Source organism: Vicia villosa, linkage group LG5 (genome assembly GCF_029867415.1).
Source record: "Vicia villosa cultivar HV-30 ecotype Madison, WI linkage group LG5, Vvil1.0, whole genome shotgun sequence".
NCBI lineage: Eukaryota > Viridiplantae > Streptophyta > Magnoliopsida > Fabales > Fabaceae > Vicia > Vicia villosa.
The window spans coordinates 129,319,444-129,340,119 of NC_081184.1; the positions used below are offsets into that span (position 1 = coordinate 129,319,444).

Here is a 20,676-nt window from a genome sequence, read left to right on the forward strand (position 1 = left end):
AATATTTAATTTAAAGAAAAAGTCAAATTTTTACAAAATTTAACAGTTTGGATTTCATTGACAGTGTAAAACTGGTTTACACTGTCGGTGTATTTCCATTAAATCCAATTATTTATTGAGAAAAAAGGATATGCACTGACAGTGTAAAATATTTTTACACTGTCAACCAATCACAACCATGCATTCAATTAAAACACAATTTTAATTTAAAAAAATTAATATGACATGGCAAGTGTAAGGATTTTGATTGGATGTATGTGTAAAGTTTGTTTATACTGTCAGTGCACTAACTTTAAACTCTTATTTATTAGTAATTTTGAACGAAAGAGAGCAATAAACCCTGAAAAAAATGCAACTTCAATTAAATTCAAAAGTAAATAAATAAATAGTTTAATTAACAGTAAAAAAAACTAGAGTAAGTAAAAGGCAAGGGTTTTGAGGAGGTTTTAAGCGTAAAAAGAATCTCAAAAACGCGGCCACAGTAAGCTGAACTCAAACGCAATGTCTCCGCCGCAGAATCAACCCGAAAACAACCAATCCGATGCCAAATCTTCAGATCCTTCCCTCAATCAACTACCTCCGGAGTCTCCCGAGCCAGAACTCGCCGGAGGGGAAGAACAGGAGGAAGAAGGCGAGTGCGGATTCTGCCTATTCATGAAAGGAGGCGGTTGCAAAGACACTTTCATCGATTGGGAAAATTGCGTGAAAGAAGCCGAAGACAAAAACGAAGACCTTGTTGAAAAGTGCGCTCAGGTAACGGCAAAGTTGAAGCAGTGTATGGATTCTCATTCAGATTACTATGAACCCATTCTTAGGGCGGAGAAGCACGCGGAAGAGCAAGTTGCTATTGAGTTGGAGAAGGAAAAGCAGGATTCAGAGGAAGCCCCTTCTCAATCTAATCAAAAGTGATTATTTTCAATTTCATTTTTTTTTAATTTTAATTTATCAATTCATTGTTGTTATACTGCTAATATTGTTACTGTGTTGTAGCATCACCTTGTTTCAATAGGTAAAACTAAAACCAGTTTAAAAATTGAGACTTTGTATGAGAGATTGAGGGTTCTCAATTTTTGTCATAATAATGGAATTAATGATAGGTATGAAAGATTGTGGATTGAAGTGTATGGTTAAATGGAATTTTGATGATCAGTGCTTTTATTTCTTTTTGGTTGTTTTCTGTTTAGCTTAACTTGTTGATTTGGGTTTATGTTGAGTGTTTGTGACTTCTTCTGTCTATGCCGACTGATTCAGTTAGTGATTCAATGGTAATCATGTTTTGATTGTTCTCTTGGGAACTAGATGTTAGGGATTCTTTAGTGTTAGTAGAAATTCTAACTAATGGTAGTACGAAGCGTCTTGATTCCACTAACTACATAACTTTACTCTACTTGGAAATCCTTCTCGTCTTATACTAGAAGTCCAGTATGCAAGCAACTCGTTAGATGGGTTTCCTAAACCTATAGCTATTTAGTTTGATCCATCCACTCAGGTGATAGAAAATATGCAGTTACTCAAAGTTAGTGGTAAAGTTTGGCGAGCCACACTGGGTTTGCTTGTTGATACTTATGTTATTCTAAGTTTCTTAAAGTTAATTGTTGAACTGCAGCGACCATGAGTTGGAGTTGAAGGCTACGCCGACACCCCCAAAGCAAGATGAAAAGGACCAGTCCAATTTAGAAGCAGAAAAACGTTCTCCTGATCAACCAGCTTCGGAGGCTCCAAAATCAAAAGACAAAGAGGAAGTGAAAGAGGAGGAAGGTGAGTGTGGATTCATGAAAGGAGGCAGTTGCAGAGACACCTTCATCGAATGGGAGAATTGTGTGAAAGAGGCGAAGAACAAAGAAGACATCGTTGAAAAGTGCTCTCAGGTCACCTCCCTTTTGAAGCAGTGTATCAATTATTTTGCACCCATCCCTGTGGCGGAGAAAGAAAAACTAGATTCGGCAACCAGTAACAATGAACGGGAAGCCCCCTCTCATTCTAACCAAAAGTGATAATTATTTTTCATGCTTATTTTTTTCAAAATCATTATTATATTAGTATTACCTTTTTACAGCATTCCCATATTCCAATAGATAACATATCTATTTAAAACTTGTTACTGGCAATTTTTTGGTGAAATTTTGGATTTTTTACTTAATTTGCAACTTTATATCTACATCTTTAAAAAATTTATTTATAGTTTCATGCTCTGGGTAGTAGTTGAGCCTATTTGCCATTGCACAAGAGTGGTAGGTAATTCATCATGCAAATGGTACTTAATTGTTGAGAATTGAGAATGTCTAATCAGGAAAAGGGATATATGTGAATCTCTTTTGGGTTGAAGTGTATGACCTAATGGAACTCTTGGTGATCTCTTTGTTTTATTTTGATTTTTTTTCTTTTAATGTGCTAAGTGCTAACTTAAGTTTATGTTGATTGGTATTGTTTTCTTCTGTTGGTGCGGATTTATTTAGTAATTAGTGATTCAACGGAACCTTGGGATCTCTTTGACTTCATCTTTATTTTTTTTTCCTTTTAATGTGCTCACAAGGTTTATGTTGAGTGTTATTGTCCTCTTCTGTTGGTGCGGACTGTTTTAGTAATTACTGATTCAATGGCAAGTTGGTAACTGCATTTTGACTGTTCTCTTTGTAGCTAGTAGTGAGGGAATTCATTAGTAGTAGTGGTAGTGGTAGTACTTACAGGTTATAATTCATAGTAAGAAGCAGCTTGATCGTGCACTTACTAGAAAGATTGACTCTACTACCTGAACTTCCTTATCGACCTATATCAGAAATGCAGAAGGGAAGCAACTCAAAAGGGGAGCTTCCTAAATCTATATCTTTTTAGTTTGATAAATATTCAGTTACTCAATTAAGATGGGGTGTACCTGGATGAAACATTGGGTTTGCGGCTTGACACTTCTGTATTATGCAGATTCTGCAACTTTAAACATGCTTCCTGTTTATTTTTCCCTTTTTTGCTGCATTTTCACTTTAATTTGTCTTTAAGGAAGACTACCATTTGCATATGAAAAAAATTGTTTGGCTTTGATAAAATAATCTTTAATACAATAACTTGGCTACCTTTGAATAGTATGAACGATTTTGAGGATGAATACATGACATTGTGAGAAGTGCATGAACTACCAAGTTTTGAAGCTTGGATAATTGAATTCTAGTTTTTTGTAGTGTCATTTTGTCATTCTTCTGTTTCTCTTTTGCTGATATGTCATTGTCAGTTCGATGCAGTGACATGGTTATAAGTGGATTAAATAGTAGGTATTACCTGAATCCTCATGACATGGATGAATCATTAAGCTGGAAATCGTAGCATCACTTAAATGTACGTTTTTTCTTTTAACTTTTCAACTCACTAGCAAGCAGACACTTAATCTTTTGGCTTATGAAGCAAGAAGGAATGAAGTATTGATTTTCTTTTTCTAAACTAGTAGAAAACCTGTGTAAACCCACGGGAAATATTATTCATACCTTGGATCGCTTGATGGAAATTTTATTACAAATGGAATACGATAAAATGAAAATTTAAATGCCTGTATATCTACTGACATCATTGTCACACAATTGAGGTAGTAATTTTGAATAAGGATTCAGTCCATTTCTTATACTCCATTTTTTTCCATTACTATAGTTTTGTGTGTATATTACACGTATTTCTAAGAAATGTGATACATATTTATTATTTATTTAACTTTATGCACATAAAATTATAATAATGGATCCTCCATTTCTTTTTAAGAAATGAAGTGGATCCTTACTCAGTAATTTTGTAGCACAATCTCTCCCTCAAATTTGAGTTCATTTCATTATGCTCTCCTTCAAGCGGAAACTCTTTCATCCATATACATTTGTATCATTGTTGACATATTTTTTAAGTTGCAGCCATTTTAACATGACACGGCGTCAAACTACCACTATGTCAGGAAGATTTTTGATACAAAGAGTCAATCTTTGATATCATTGGTGATCATCATGAGAGAAAACATCCATAATGGGTCAAAGACTCACCAAAACAAACGCGAGAGACACCACATATTCACAAAAAACCTTAAGACATTAGATATATGGGTTCTCTAAACTTTTACTTTTTCAAACAATGTAAGACTTTCAACTCACACTTTTTCGACAATTTAACATGCCACCCCTCAAGGGGTATGCTTATACCATTATACCCTTGCTTAAAGTCACGAATTTTCAAAAAATATGCATTTTTATCAAAAATTCTGAAAAAAATATCGGAATTTTAGAAATTTCCATGAGTTTTTACTGGAAATTTTGAAATTCCCGGTATATTTTTTGTAAAAAAAATTGTACTACCAGAAATTTCAAATTCCCGATAATACAAAATTTTATTTTTGTTGCAAAAAATATACTGGAAATTTCATGTTTCACCCCTCACTAACTTATTCAAGGGTAATTTTGAAATAAACAAGGGTGACATGTATAATAAAAGGGGGGGTGACGTGTTAAATCGTCCACTTTTTCAAACAATGCGAGACTTTCAACTCAAACTTGTATTAACAGGTCCTCCAAATCTAAGTTTAAAAATAAATTTGTTAATTTTGGATTATATTAATTATTTAAAAATAAACTAGTATGTGCAAATAACATACTATACATTACATATAGTGGATAAAAGAGATTTTTGAGAATTTGAAGCATCAACAATAATAGAAGAGTCTTATCCACAATACAATAAGATCGAAGGCTTACTATGTGACACAACACAACAGAAAACAGTATCATCACAAAACAAAACCAAGAACTAGAAACCAGAAAATGGCTACTATCTTTTCTGGAGGTTCAGTTTCTCCCTTTCTTTTTCGCACCAACAAGGTTACATCTTTTACTCCCAAAACTCCAATTCTTCATCTCAAGAGACAATTTTCTGCAAAATCAGTAGCCTCTGTTGGAACCGAACCATCACTGTCACCAGCAGTTCAAACCTTCTGGAAGTGGCTACAGGAAGAAGGTGTCATCACTGGCAAGACCCCAGTGAAAGCTGGTGTGGTCACAGAAGGACTAGGATTGGTTGCTGTCAGAGACATTTCTAGGAATGATGTTATTTTGCAGGTACCAAAGAGGCTGTGGATTAATCCAGATGCAGTTGCAGCTTCTGAGATTGGGAAAGTTTGCAGGGAGTTGAAGCCATGGTTGGCTGTTATACTCTTTCTCATAAGAGAAAAATCAAGGGAAGATTCTGTTTGGAAGCACTATTTTGGTATTTTGCCACAGGAAACTGATTCTACTATATATTGGTGGGTTTCTTTTCTTTGGTTTTGTTTGGTTTGGTTTGGTTTGGTTTATTACTAGTATGAGGTTAATGTGAATTTGGTTATTTGGGTTCTTTTCAAATGGTTGATTCAGTTGGTAATTGGTTACTCCAGTGCAGGTCAGAGGAAGAGCTCCAAGAACTTCAAGGTTTGTTAGTCCTGCAATTTTCCATAACGATACAGTTCTTTTATAGATTCAGATAAGATAATAATATGAAACTGAAATTTGAATGAATGTATTTGAGTAGGTTCTCAACTTTTGAAAACAACGGTGTCTGTGAAAGAATATGTGAAGAATGAATGTTTGAGACTAGAACAAGAAATCATTCTCCCTAATAAGCGGCTTTTTCCTAATCCTGTGACGCTGGATGACTTCTTTTGGGCGTTTGGAATTCTCAGATCAAGGACGTTTTCTCGTCTGCGCGATGAAAATTTAGTTATAGTTCCAATGGCAGACTTGGTAAGAACCTTTTCATTTTCGCTTTTTCTGTTTCTTGCATCTTATACATTTTCAAAATTGAATTTCTGGATCAGATTAATCACAGTGCCAGAGTAACTACAGAGGATCAAGCTTACGAAGTTAAAGGAGCAGGTGGCCTTTTCTCTCGGGATTACCTGTTTTCCCTAAAGAGCCCCCTTTCTGTCAAGGCCGGAGAACAGGTGAACTTTCTTTACCTCCTCTTATGTTTCTTTTCAAGCGTCATTTAAGCATGACATAACTTACAATCATAATATAGTTAGATATGACAATGGAAGCAACTTTTACTGCAGGTATATATCCAATATGATATGAACAAAAGCAATGCAGAGTTGGCTCTAGACTACGGTTTCATTGAACCAAATGAAAATCGAAATGCATACACTCTGACACTGGAGATATCTGAGTCGGACCCTTTTTTTGATGACAAACTAGACGTTGCTGAGTCCAACGGTTTTGCTCAGACATCATACTTTGACATCTTCTATAATCGCACTCTTCCACCTGGATTGCTTCCATATCTGAGACTAGTAGCGCTAGGGGGTACCGACGCTTTCTTATTGGAATCACTGTTCAGAGACTCTATATGGGGTCATCTTGAGTTGCCTGTCAGCCGTGACAATGAGGAGCTACTATGCAGAGCGGTTCGAGATGCCTGCAAATCTGCCCTTGCTGGTTATCATACAACCATTGAACAGGTATGACAAATACAATTACAATTAAAGTAACCTCATTAGATTTTACAAAAATAGTATATGGAGTTTAAATAGTGAAAACTTTGAAGCTGGATGATATCAACTGATCAACAAATATCTGAACAAAATATGTAAATGGCAGGATCGGGAGCTGAAAGAAGAAAATCTAGATTCGAGGCTTGCAATAGCTGTTGGAATAAGAGAAGGGGAAAAGGTGGTCCTGGAGCAAATTGACGGGATCTTCAAGCAGAAAGAATCGGAATTGGACCAGTTAGAGTATTATCAAGAAAGGAGGCTCAAGGATCTTGGACTTTGCGGAGAAAATGGCGATATCCTTGGAGACCTTGGAAAATACTTCTAATCTTGCAGGAAGCAGTTACATCTGTTAAAGACACACTGTTGTTTGCATATCTTAAGGATGAAAAAACTGAGAACTTGGTAAATTACAAATGGAGTCTTCTGAGATGTACGATGCCATGATTTTTCGATCAATCTTAAGAGCATCATGATCAATTTTTTGACTCTGGAGTCTGGACCAATCCATAACATGCCTGAAGTTTGTAAAGAGGAAACTTTAATGTGTGAAATATAAATTACACTGCTGTACTGGTGATCATTTATAAAGCAGTTGACCGTTGTTATTACAGAGAAAATGAACTTTAGAGTTCATGCTTCAAATCCAAGATTGTGACATAAACTGTTATTATACAACTATACTGAATTAGGGGTAAAATTGAAGATACATCTTTACAAGTCTCTATATAAAACATGTTTCCTTTTTTTTCCGATTTTTTTTCTTCCCCGTGGTTTTCTACAAAGTTGTGTATACATAAATCTCTATATGGTTGGGCTAAGAGTGCATATTTTCTATATTCAACAACTTTTACTCATTTTACTTGAAGAGAGTTATGAGGACCTAGAAAATCATCACACTTTGTTTCCTCACAAAGGCATTCGTGAGGGTTGGCATAGAAATAATCCTCCTCCTTTGGCTTGTCGGCTATAACTCTACGATAACTTGGCTGTCCCATTCTCTTTTCGTGAGCCTGTCGCACAGCATCTGCAAACTCATTCCAAGGAAGGGTTCTATTTTGATGCATATCAATCAACTGTACAAGCTTTTTCCGGTCCAATAAGATGGATTTTTTAAAACCACTATACCTGCAGGAAGACTAATTAGAAAAAAAATTCTTGGATAATATTTGATGGTCGCTTTTCTAAAACCAGAATACATTTTACATGAGATGAAATTGCAACTAGCATGCGTAAATAGATACCTGCGGTGACCTTCCACAAGTTTTGCCATGTTCCCGTCATAGGTAGGAATGAAGGTGTCACTGGCTACTGAAACCATAAAGTCCAATGCTGCCATTTGTGATGAATGATTTTGGAACTGCTGCAACTCATCAACGGCTAGTAATGCCTCCTTTCTAACCTAGAGCAAAGTAAAGTGGATTCTTATAAAACGAGCATTAACCATGATTAGGACGAGAAACTGCACAACGTAGATCAGGTCCAACCATTTTGAGAGCCACAATTTACAATAAGTGCTGGAAAAATATAACTGTTAAGAATGTGAAATTATTTTTTCGTATTTTGATGGACCTGGCATTTTATAATATCGAATATCAAAAAAAAATATTTAAAAAGACGAGGGATAGGGAACTCACAATATTTGGAAATGCAGCTCTCAGTTGTGCAAGTCTACGTTCACCGCCATAGATCTCACCGGCTGCAATGTAGATCTGTGTCTCCCGGTCAAAACCTAAGGCTTGCAAAACTAGAGCTGTCTCCTCTGGAGTCAAAGGACATAGACCCTGTGATCTCCTTTCTTCGGACACTATTTCCTTCTCTCTCCATGAAGGGAATGCATATCTGAATTGTGCAAGCAAAATCAAAATTATATGTGAGATTGACCACAAGATTCTTTCTCTTTTATGACGCGAATGTATATCATATGTAATAATAGTAAAAATATATCAAATTCAACAAATCATAAAACGCCACATACTATACAAGAAAGACCTATCTCTTATAACAACTTGTATATAAATAAATGCATAGCAAAACGGGAAACATAAAACACCTCATCCGTTTGAGATCCTCGGCTTCCTCATTCGTGCAGCCACGAGTACAACCTGAGAAAGCCAGCATGTCCATCTCATATCTCAGATGCAATGCCACAAAAGGTCCCCTCTCGTGAAGCATCTGAATCAATTTTTGCCCCAGTTTCTCAATTTGAGGAGTGAACTTAAGTGCCTGGTAATTAACACGACACCTAAGTTTCTGCATATCAATTGGGAGACCATTATTTGCTAGGCGTGCATCTGTTTTATTGAAGTGTACCACCTTGTGCTTGGCAAAAAGCGGAAGAATCTGCAGTTGTAAGATAGATATACTTTGATAATATGTCCTCCAATTATGAAATATTGCAAGAGTAAAGTGGCATTTTGTTATTGATACAAATATTCTGTATACCTGCTCCAAGTAATACTTTTCATTTGACCAGCTAACAGGAGGCATCGCCATGGTGGAGTATCCACCTTTCCTACTAAACTTTTTGGGAACTCTTTTCACTATTCGAACTTCATCTTGTAAAGAATCAATGAAATGCTTTACATCAAATATTTCCTCAAAGCCGCTGCAAAAAGAAAAGTACAAATTTTAAAACAACGAGACAGACAAATTAGAGAATACTCGTTCTTTTTTCTTTTTCAAAACAAAGGATATACATACCTATGGTCTGCCCAAAAGGATTTCTTATCAAGCTCTGGAACAACCAATGTGAGGTTCAAAAGCCGAGCAACTGTCACCATGTCACAAATCTGAAATGCCAAATCTGCTAACTAAACATTGAAGCTTATCATATAATAGGAATAAAGAAACGGAAGAATAGGACGAGGTACAAACCGCTGCACGCATTTGATTCAAACCCCCATTGCACGATACTCTTAGAAAACCATTACTAGTATAATTTCCTGCAAGGTTTCAGTTGACAATGCTTTAATAGTAAACTCAAAATCATATGTTGAAGGTTCGTATCAGAGGATCAAAGATACACAAAAAACATTGCCAATACACAAACAAACTCGAGATAGATAATTGAGCAGAGAAAAAAACTAACTTGCAGGAAGTATAATGTGAGGTGATTCGGTAAGTTTAACATCGTCTTGAATAGGCCGTTGCGTTGTGTGATATATATGACTTGTTAAACCAGTAAAGAAATTGGAATTCCATAGTTCACTCACTGTCACAAGCTGAACCAAACATGTCCACAGAACAATGCTTGAACAAACTCGAATGAACCAAAAACGAAAACGGCTCCTTTGAATCACAGGAGCATGAAGCTTATCATACATCACTTGAAAACCCTCTGATCTAACCTCCATTTCCTTGTCACACACTTCATTACCACAACCTTCACACACTTCCCAACAACCCCACAACAATCAAAATCAAAACTAACCTGCTACCACTAAAAAAATCATCATTCATAATCATATCAAGTACATTGCAAAATTAATGACAATGAAATTGAAAATATATACCTTAGAAAGGAACACACTGCAACGAAGTGAATCTCACTGTTTTGAGGCTTTTTTGAAGAAATTGAAACCGACCCAGAATTGAATTTGAAGCCAGTAATTGAGGGTGAGGCTCAAAATAAGATCTTTCTACCTTCAAATTGCATCCACAGAATTTGAAGCTCTTCAAGAATCAGAGAAAAATTACCAGAAACTATTTTTTTTCAGAAAGATTTAATTTTGGAAAGAAAGGAATTGAAGAACAGGATGAAGATCCAAGGAGAATGAAAAGAAAATATCAAATCGAAGCAAATAAACAAATAATTTTAATGCATTTTCCTCTTTTTTTTATTTTTTATTATTATAATTTTGACGATTTCAATGTAAAGTGATGATTTTTTTTATTGTATGCATGAATTCAAAGATGTGGGTAGATGAATTGAGAGATCCAAGTTAACTAGAAAGAAAATGTATTTTTTTTCCATTCTCAAAGTTTTTCAAAATACTCAAACCTTTCAAGAAAAAAGATTTGGAAATGGAAGATATAAATAGTTTTATTTTTTTAAAGATGTAAATTACAAATATTAATTGTTAGTTATTATTATTTTTTGGTTAGTAAGGAGAGAGTTTAATTAAATGTCATGATTTCTCTATATACTACTTCCTACTAAATATTAATCAAACTACCTTATCTCATAATTGATGCTTTTAATAATTAGTTATAACTACTTTATTTTTTTGGAATGGAAACAACAATTTATCAATTTTGCTTTAGAAGATGTTAATAAACAAGGCATTAAAGTATACTTAGAGTAACTAAAAGCCAAGTTATACTTATTGAAAAAGTAAGATGTCATTTGCAAACATTAAATAAGTGGTTGTTCTAAAAAAAAACACTAACAAGCATTTAGGATGTGAGATATCCTTCCTCTAAGGCTCATTGTTGAAAAGAAGAAAATAATGTCTTCTATTATTTCAAGTAGTAGGTATGGGATTTGGATTTTGGTACAAATCTTGCACAATATGATGCTTTTACATTCTAATATTTACTTAAAAACACTAAGATGAAATATGATTGGATCTATGAATAATATATATATATATATATATATATATATATATATATATATATATATATATATATATATATATATATATATATATATATATATATATATATATATATATATATATATATATATATATATATATATATATATATATAATCTTTCACATACACAAGACGAGTAGATTAATGAATATTTACGGATAACATAAATGTATATTTAAACTATCTTTAGATTGAAAATCCAAAATTAAGTCATCAAAAATATTTATCATATGTTTCTTAAGAAGGTCAAATAATCTAAACTACCACCTAGTTATTTTTAATGTAACATATATATGCATCATTTCTCATGATCAATATTTTATGGGTTTTTAATGTAACATAGATGAATCATTTCTCATGATCAATATTTTATGGGTTTTTAATGTAGCATGGATGCATCATTTCTCATAATCAATATTTTATGGGTTTCAATTTATTTGTATGAGGTGATAATAGAGGTTTTATATAGGTGTCTTGGATCAGATTAGTTTTGGTCCACCATAGTTTGACATGCAGTTGTAGGTTATTGAGTCATTCCGAAATTATACAATATAAATATCATATATAAATTATGAGAGGGTTATATTTACTCTAAAAGTAAGTTATCAATATTTACTTTCCATCTTGACCATTAATTCTTCTCAATCTAATGGTTAAAATTAATGAGTATTGAATTTCTCTCTCCATATTTAATTACTCATTAATTTTAACCATTAGATTAAAAAAAATTAATGGTCAAGATGGGGAGTAATTGTTGATAACTTACTCGAATAAATATAACCCTCCTCATAAATTATATATATGTATATATATATATATATATATATATATATATATATATATATATATATATATATATATATATATATATATATAATATAATTTTATTTAATCAACTTAAACAATCAATATCAATAGATTAACATCTTTATAGTAAAAAAAAAAACTCAATAACATTGTTCAATATCAATCAATAACCAAAAATTCATAAATATTTTTTATTCTCTTTCAAAAATACAAATTCTGTAAAATTCTTCTTCTTAAAAAAAAGTTCTTCCTCTGTAATCAGTTAATATTAAATTAACTTCTGTATCAATCTAGTAAAACACTAATATATGTATTTCTTTATCATACTAGACAATACAAAAAATAATTTTTTTTTCTTTTTCTTTTTCTTCTATTTTAGGAACACAACACAGCCCCACTCAAATTTTTATTTATCAAAGATCACTAAAATTTCATAACATAAAATTTTCAACTCATTAAAAAATACAAAAATTTGCATGGATTTCTAATATCCTTCAATCTGTTTGGATTTTTATTGCTATTAACGGCTCGAAGCATGGTTTTTTTTAAATGTTCTAGGGGTTCGCCAAGGTGATCCACTATCACCTCTCCTTTTCTAACTTGCAGAAGATGTTTTAAGCAGGTTTATTTGAATTAAAGTGGAAGAGGGCTGTATTGATTTGATTTCGGGTTCTAGGACAGTTACAGTTCATTCACACATCTTTTTTGCGGATGACGTGTTACTGTTTTGCAAGGGGAGTTTATCAAATATTAATTCTCTGGCTGCTATTTTCAAGGAGTGCTCTGCAATTTCTGGGCAGCTGATCAATTGTGAGAAGTCCTCCATTTTTGGAGGTGCCATGACATATTCTAGATTAAATATTCTTGCGAACGATTTCGGGTTTAATATTGGTGTTTCTTCGTTATTATATCTTGGAGTTCTTATTTTTAAAGGTAGACCAAAAAGTATATTTCTTTATCCGATTGTCGATAAAATCATTGTGAAGCTGGCAGCTTGGAAAGGCTCACTGCTTTCCTTTGCGGGCAAAGTTGAAATTGTGAAATCATCGATCCATAGCATGCTCATTCAATCGATTATGATTTATGCTTGGCTATTTTCGTTGATTAGACGTATCGATAAGGCATCCCGTAATTTCATTTGGAGTGGGGACGTCACGGTTAGTAAAGTGGTGACTATAGCTTGGAAAAGCGTTTGTAAGTCGTTATCGAAAGGAGGGCTTGGCATTCGTTCCATAAGCGCACTTAATGAGTCTGCTAATTAAAACTTGGTTTGTATTTCTTCAAATCAGATGAAACTTGGGCTAACTTGCTTAGAAGTCGTGTTTTGAAAAAACACAATGTCATCAACCACCATATCTTCTCTTCGATCTGGTCGAGTATCAAAGCCGAAATCCCGACCATCTGCGACAACTCTTCTTGGCTCCTGGGAAACAGTGAGCAGATTAATTTTTGAGAAGACTGTTGGTGTAGCGAACCGCTTCAATTGGCTCTAGAGACACCTACTGTTGATGAGTCTTTAATGGTCAGTAGCTTTATCATTGATGGTAAATGGAATTTTACTAATGCAGCCAAATTTATTTTGGTCTCAATTCAGAATCGTATAAGGAATTGTCACTTTCCTATCGAACTTCGCCCGGACAAGAGCATTTGGAACCATTCTAACTCATGTGAGCTTCCTCTTCGGGAGGCTTATAACTTTAAGCGTATTCCGGGCGTTCAATTAGATTGGTGGAGTTGGGTTTGGGGGAAGTGGCTTATCTTTTCTTTGAACATCAATACTAGGATTTGTTGCTGGGAAGATATCTGGTGCATCTGCAAGAGGGCTTGGTCTAATCAATACAAGTTGATTTTCAAAGTGGCGATTATTCAAATTTTTAATTCAATCTGGTTAGCTCGTAATTGTCAAAGATTCAGGGATAAAATTACCTCCCTTCCTCCGTTATTTATGGAATTATCTCGGTTTGTAGGTTGACGGGAAACATATTTAAAACTCATTCATTCATTAATACTTTTAAATTCTCAAGTATTTTAAAGTTTCTATTCAACCCCCCTGCGCTCCTAAGATTTTAGAAGTTATTTGGAAGCCACCTCCATGGGATTGGATCAAAATCAATTGTGATGGTGCTTCTCAAGAAAATCCGGGTACCTCGGCTTGTGGTGGTATTGCTAGAGACTTTGATAGTAGGTTCCTTGGAGCTTTTGCTATATTTCTTGGTGTTTCCAACTCTCTCATTGTTGAACTTACTAGTGCAATGTTTGCAATTGAGTTCACTCATGAGAAAGATTGGAGGAATATTTGGTTAGAAACCGATTCTATAGCGCTGGTTCATGCTTTCTCTCCTCCCTTCAATGTTCCTTGGCAAATCCGTACTAGATGGATTAATTGTGTCAATATTACGACTAATATGTCCTTTCTTGCAACTCACAGTTACAAAGTAGGAAATATTTGTCTAGACTCTCAGGATAATACAGTGCTAACGATTTCAAGTTACATTAACTTTATTGCGATTCCTGATTTTTTAAGAGGCGATTTTGTAAAAAACAGGCATGTTTGCCTTTTTTAGGTTTTGTTCTAGCTGAGTGGGTTTTGGTGTTGTCCCCTCACTCCTTTTTGTAACAATTTATTTTCTGTTATATATAATCTTATTAAAAAATGGTATAGTTCTGATATATTATTTATTCACCAATTATATATAGTTTTAAATTTTTCTTAAAATAAAAAATGCTGTTGATTGATAATTTTACTAGGATTATTATTTACGAGTATAAAGAAAAATAAAGAGCAATGATGTGAATATGAGATATTTGTGGCATATTCAATAAATTTGTAGAGAAGGATAATAGATGTGGAAAAAAATTAAGTTTTCAGAAGTGTAAATAATTTCCCTAATTTCTTACTAGCTCAATATTTTTTTCCGGCAATTTGTGTTGAAATTTGTGTGTTCTTCAATGGAAAATGGAAAGAAGAGGAATATGATAAGTGTTCGAAGATGAAAAGATGATTATTTAGATTTTATATTATTTTAATTATAAAAAAACTAATTAAGATTAATGTAAGATTAATTAGGATAAAGCTACACCTAAATAAAAAAGAAAAAAATTAATGACACTGATCAATTAAAATTAAATTATTTAATATAAAAACTATTAAATAATTAATAATTAAAATCCAATAACAGAATGCAATTCTTAAATCATGACCGTCCTATAGCATATTATATCATGGAATTAAAATAAAATTAAGTAATAAGTTATCAATCTTCAATCTTGTCTTGTTGAAATAATTCAATAATATCTGACAACGTCGTCAAAAATTTGATGAATATTTTAGCAGGTGTATTAAAATGTCATTAGGAAATAAAATCAAAGTTTGTATCCACATGTATTATTTTATTATAACAACGCAATTCAAAAGTATTAAAATTGTTTAAATTGGGGGGTTTGTTTGAAAAGTAAGTTTAAATGAGTAAAAATTGTTACAAACTATAAAAGAATAAAGGTGACCAGGTCTTACTTTGAATCAACTTATTATTTTGGTGATGGTAACTACGATTATTTCCTTAAGATGATATAACCCTAACAAGAAAAACCGTATTTAAACAAAGAAAAACATGTCAGAAAATATAACCCTAACAAGACTTATAGAAATACAATTACTTGTTTTGCTTGTAGCAAATCTGGACATTTATCTTCTGTTTGTCCAAACAAACAAAACTTATTTACAAGAGAATAAAATCTCATATCTACTATAAAAGAAGATATTTTAGAAATAACTTCAGATATTTCAGACAACTGTGAAATTTGGAGTATTTGCTCTCTAGAAGGAATAGAAAATGAAGAAATTGAAATTCTTTCCGAAGATGAAAATAATAATAATAATTATATTTTGTTAGAAAAATTGAAAAAAATCACTTTTAAATAAAATAATGGAGCCAAAAAACAAATCTTTAGATTGTGACCATAATTGGAACTACAAAGCTGGAAGTGACAATATTAGATGCTTTAAATGTAATTGGTTTTCTTCTTTTGATAAAAGATGGAAATGTCAAATTTATTTAAAACAAATATGTTCAAATTGCATTTAAAAATATTTTAGCATAGAAAACAAAATTCAAGAAATCCTAGAAAATTCAAATCCCCCAAAAGATAAAAATTATTCAGAAAATAAGGTAGAAATCAAGTTTAAAAGCTTAGAAAATAAGGTAGACAAATTAAAAGCAAGACTTGAATGTTTAGAAGAAAATATTAAAAAATTAACAGAAATTATTTAAAAAGGAAAATAACCAGCCTATAAAACTAATTTTAAATTAACCAAAATTACTCAAGAAGAAGTTAACATTATAAATAATATAGAAAAACCTTGTGAATTTCCTGTTCCACTAATTTGCAATAAAGATAAATTAATACAAATTATAATACCAGCAAAAATTAATATTAATGGTTATGAAAATACTTTACTAATTTTAGTAGATTATGGAGAAACTTCATCTACTATAGATGTAAAAATAATCCCAGAGGGTTTAAAAAATAAAATTGTTAAAGTAAAACCATCATATTCTACACGGTTTGATGGAACTAAATTATTGACAGATTCACAATTTAAAAATATCCAAGTAAAATTCCAGACAAATTGTAATTATTGGTCTGATTATTATCAATGGTCAAACATTTGGGTCAGAGACATGAATCTTTCTGTTCCTGTTATTATGGGATTAGACTTTATTCTTCATAATTCTGGACAAATTAGTATTAGCAAGGATTATGTGACAATAATTAAAAGTTTTTCATTAATACCTATTATTTCAAACTTTAAACCACAAATAAAATCTGAAACCTGCAATTGCAAGGGAAATAAGGATGAATGTTCTTGCAATAATATAGAACAACAAGATTTAGATTTAGACATAGACAATGGTATAGAAAGTGAGTTACACTTAATAGATACTACAAATTTCACAAAAAACCTACAAAATTATAACTTAGAACATATAATTAAAAAATTAGAAAAATTGAAATAATAGGAGAAAATCCTACAAAATTTTGGGAAAGAAATAAAACTCTATGTAAGTTAGAAATTATCAACCCAGATATTACTATTAAATCACCTAATTTCAAGTATGGCAATTGGGAACAAGAAGAATTTAAATGCACATTAACCAATTGTTGAAATTAGGAATTATTCAAAAATCAAATTCTAGACACAGAACCCCTGCTTTTATTGTTCAAAGAGAAGCGGAAAAGAAAAAATGACAATCTAGAATGGTTTTTTATTATAGAAGATTAAATGACAATACATTTGAAGACGTGTACTGTATACCTGACAAAGACACTTTAATTAACAAAATTTAAGGTAAAAATTGATTTTTCTAAATTTGATATAAAATCAGGCTTTTGGCAAGTAAAAATGCATAAAGATAGCATTGAGTCTCTTGTCCATTAGGATATTTTGAATGGCTAGTTATGTCATTTGGACTTAAAAATGCTCCACAAATTTTCTAAAGAATGATGGATGACATTTTTAGGGAATGTTACAATTTTACTTGTGTTTATATTGATGATGTTCTTGTTTTTTCTAAATCGGAAAAAGAACATCTAACATTTATATATAATTTTTTCCTTATTCGAAAAACATGGTTTAATAATATCAAAAAAGAAAATTGAAATTGGAAAAAATTATATCTCTTTTTTGGGGAAGAAATAGGAAATGGAACTATTAAATTACAGTCTCATATTTCTAGAAAGATTTTAGAATTTCCAGATAAATTGGAAGACTTAAAACAATTACAATCTTTTCTAGGATTAGTAAATTATGTTAGGCCATATTTTAAAAATTGTCTAAATTAACTTCTCTCTTATATAATAAGGTACAACAAAAAGGAGTTAGAAAATTCAATGATCAAGACATCAAAATAGTTCAACAATTGAAAGAACAAATTAAAGCTTTAGAACCATTGGCTTTGCCATTAGAATCAGATTATTTAATTATAGAAACTGATGGGTGTAAATTAGGATGGGGAGGAATCTTAATAAAAAAACCCAATGAATTTTCTTTGAAGTCATTAGAAAAAATTTGTAGATATACTTTAGGAACTTTCAAAGAAAAAGGATATTTAATATCCCTTGACTATGAAATTTTAGCTATTATTTATGTGTTGGAAAAATTTGCTTTATTTATTTTATCCAAAAAAACAAATTACTATTAGACCTGATTGTGAAGCAATAGTAAAATTTGCAGATATAAAAAATGAAAGAAAATTAACCTCTAATATATGGCTTAAATTTAGAGAATTTGTATTAAATAGAGGATTTAAGATAAAATGGGAACATATTAAAGGAAAGGATAATAAAATACCAGATTTATCATCTAAAAAATTGTTACATAATTAGCAATTGTGCCTGAATTTTTCAGAAAAATACAAGAAATTCAGACATTACAAATGGAAGGCAAAGTCAATGACTTTGATGTAATCAAATTAAAGACATTTCCTGAAAAGGAACAATTCAAAACATCTTTGAGAAATCAGCTCAAAGAGGAAGAAACATGTCAATTAGACAACATTTGGAACTTATCCACCACCTCTCAAGGTAACAACAAGAAAGTAGCAGTAATAAATGCATTAGCATCTTATTTTGCTACTGGAAGACATTTTAGCAAAAAAAATCATTTATTTGCTACACATTATTCACTGGTCCAAAAGCCAGAGTTTATTTAGATTGGGAAGAAATGGCCCAATTAATTGAAGAAATTAAATTATTTCCAAGGTATGGTCAACCCTTGTATAAAGGATTTTATGATATACAATAGGCCATAGACACGGTACTTAAGAATTGTGGAAATGATATTATTATATCACCACGAGTTCTTAAATACCAAAATTATTTTAAACACTTGGAAACCTTTGGTGACCAAGAATTTTTACATGAAATTCAAAACATTGTTCCTAAAGGCAAAGGAAAAGAAGTTTCCTTTAAGACCACAAATTCCACAGAAAGAACAAAAAAATTTTAGCGAAACATTAAATTCTACAAAAAAACCCAAAAATCACCACAAGTTTGGTAAATTTGGCAAAACCATCGATTTAGACACCTCCCAAGACTTCTGTAGAAGAAATGGGAATAAAAACATTTATTTTGTTACAAGAAGCCTTGGGCCAAATTTGTAACAACCAAATTATCCATAACGGAATCTCCACTTAATAAGATTTTGTTCACAATAATTATAAACAATGTCAAAACATGTTTGAAGACTGCCCAGAAAATCAAGAGGGTGAATGCTATTGTCAACTAGATTCTGCCATTAGGAATGCAAGGATCTCTTTGCCAACTTTTAAACCCTTCAAATTTAGAGATTACCCTATAACATTAACCAATTTTCTTAAACATAGACAGACTGGTAAGTGTAATTAATGTTCCACCATTATATGACTTCACACCATACTTACCGGCATTTCTAGCAGATACATTAGAAACCATAATTCCAGAATTTCCACAAAATGCAAAACTCGAAATAACATCATTATATCCCGATTTTCATAATAAATGTCCATGTCATCATTTAATTTGGCTATATTTCAAGAATATGGACATTGAATTTGAAGAATTCCAATTACAAAACTCAGGTCCAAAGACCTTACACTTGGAAGATCTCCCACAACAAATAGAAATTGCTAGAGCCAAAATAATTTCCAAAGACTTTGGCTGGTCCAAATACAAAATGGACGAAAAAAACTTCTAAGAGAAGATAAAACAGGGAAAACTTATTGTAACTCAGATATTACAAAAAAATTCTTTTTTTCTTTTGAAGTCAAACATTCGAGGCCGAAATTGGTAGAGGCATACAGGAGAAGAAGCACATCCTGGGAAAAAAGATTAGGATCCTCAGAATCTTCACAAGATAATCCATTAATTGTGTAAATTGCAAAAAAGATACGTCACTGATGACGCAAAATTAAAGAAATTATTGCCGACAAGAAAGAGGCTGAAAAAGACAATTATTAAGGGAACAGTTACTTGACCCTTCCAAGATATGAAAGGGTAATCCTGATTCATAAGGCTATGAAAGGGGCCTGTCCCTTTCAACTTTTATCATGTATATTATTATTAGGTAAAGTTAGGTAAAGTTTTTTTTTGTTTGTATTAAAGTAAATAGTGCTTTAGATAAGGTTAGAAAATAGTACCTTATCTTTTTGTAATGTAAAAACAATAAAGTATTGTTCTCTAGAGACTTCCTTTCACCTATAAAAGGAAACTCTCATCATGTTTGTACATATACTAAAAACTCAATATATGCAATCAAATATGAAATCAGTAATATATGCTTTTCAACATGCTTAGTCTTAATTTCCAACACTAAATTCCTTATTCCTGATTCCTATTGCTCTCAAAAGGTATGAGTTTTTAAGCATTTAGTTTAACTTGTTCATGTATGTTTATTTTTATTACTAGTATTAATTCGTGTTTATCTCACAATCAAAAGACGTAAATCCTGCTTGAACTGAATGTGTTCTAGCCTAAATAAATAATCCGATAGGGAAAGTCCAGAAGGAAAAATAGTACCGCTAGGATGAGGTTCTTAGACGATAAGGAACATTGACGCATAGGTTGTCTCTGGAAGAAACTCTATGGAAGTAGGTTAGGGATGAAAAGGTGAGATTCTTAGATAAACAATGACTATTTACTAGTAATAAGAATAAACATAAATAAATAAATAAGTTTAACAAGTGTGAAGAACTCATACCTCAAGGGAAAGAAGCAATAGGAAGAAGGAATAATAATATTAATCAAAA

General features: G+C 32.0%; 3 protein-coding genes across 3 annotated transcripts; 2 read left to right on the forward strand and 1 right to left on the reverse strand.

Annotated features, from left to right (window-relative positions):
• Positions 1-411: 411 nt before the first annotated feature.
• LOC131602458 (uncharacterized) lies at positions 412-2,135 on the forward strand. Its single transcript, XM_058874578.1, has 2 exons — positions 412-905; positions 1,607-2,135. The coding sequence occupies exons 1-2, from the start codon at positions 502-504 to the stop codon at positions 1,992-1,994; spliced, it is 792 nt and encodes a 263-aa protein (XP_058730561.1). The 5' UTR covers positions 412-501; the 3' UTR covers positions 1,995-2,135.
• A 2,505-nt stretch (positions 2,136-4,640) lies between these two features.
• Positions 4,641-7,126, forward strand: LOC131602457 (ribulose-1,5 bisphosphate carboxylase/oxygenase large subunit N-methyltransferase, chloroplastic). The gene is made up of 6 exons (XM_058874577.1): positions 4,641-5,260; positions 5,395-5,423; positions 5,524-5,735; positions 5,810-5,935; positions 6,047-6,451; positions 6,591-7,126. Exons 1-6 carry the CDS (start codon positions 4,782-4,784, stop codon positions 6,807-6,809), a joined length of 1,470 nt encoding a protein of 489 aa, XP_058730560.1. The 5' UTR covers positions 4,641-4,781; the 3' UTR covers positions 6,810-7,126.
• On the reverse strand, positions 7,065-10,455 carry LOC131602456 (rhamnogalacturonan I rhamnosyltransferase 1). Its single transcript, XM_058874576.1, has 9 exons — positions 9,997-10,455; positions 9,573-9,914; positions 9,359-9,426; positions 9,185-9,273; positions 8,927-9,089; positions 8,535-8,824; positions 8,119-8,323; positions 7,726-7,883; positions 7,065-7,609 (listed from the first exon to the last, which is right to left on the reverse strand). The coding sequence occupies exons 2-9, from the start codon at positions 9,835-9,837 to the stop codon at positions 7,336-7,338; spliced, it is 1,512 nt and encodes a 503-aa protein (XP_058730559.1). The 5' UTR covers positions 9,838-9,914; positions 9,997-10,455; the 3' UTR covers positions 7,065-7,335.
• Positions 10,456-20,676: the final 10,221 nt, after the last annotated feature.

What these genes read in the sequence shown, in the direction of transcription:
- LOC131602457 (XM_058874577.1), top strand. Translation starts at nt 4,782, where the DNA reads ATGGCTACTATCTTTTCTGGAGGTTCAGTTTCTCCCTTTCTTTTTCGC. An exon ending in AGAGCTCCAAGAACTTCAAG is followed by an intron (nt 5,424 to 5,523) that starts GTTTGTTAGTCC and finishes GTATTTGAGTAG; the next exon opens with GTTCTCAACTTTTGAAAACA. An exon ending in ATCATACAACCATTGAACAG is followed by an intron (nt 6,452 to 6,590) that starts GTATGACAAATA and finishes TGTAAATGGCAG; the next exon opens with GATCGGGAGCTGAAAGAAGA.
- LOC131602458 (XM_058874578.1), top strand. Translation starts at nt 502, where the DNA reads ATGTCTCCGCCGCAGAATCAACCCGAAAACAACCAATCCGATGCCAAA. An exon ending in CCTTCTCAATCTAATCAAAA is followed by an intron (nt 906 to 1,606) that starts GTGATTATTTTC and finishes GTTGAACTGCAG; the next exon opens with CGACCATGAGTTGGAGTTGA.
- LOC131602456 (XM_058874576.1), bottom strand. Translation starts at nt 9,837, where the DNA reads ATGGAGGTTAGATCAGAGGGTTTTCAAGTGATGTATGATAAGCTTCAT. An exon ending in AAAAGTATTACTTGGAGCAG is followed by an intron (nt 8,825 to 8,926) that starts GTATACAGAATA and finishes TTACAACTGCAG; the next exon opens with ATTCTTCCGCTTTTTGCCAA. An exon ending in GAGCTGCATTTCCAAATATT is followed by an intron (nt 7,884 to 8,118) that starts GTGAGTTCCCTA and finishes ACTTTGCTCTAG; the next exon opens with GTTAGAAAGGAGGCATTACT.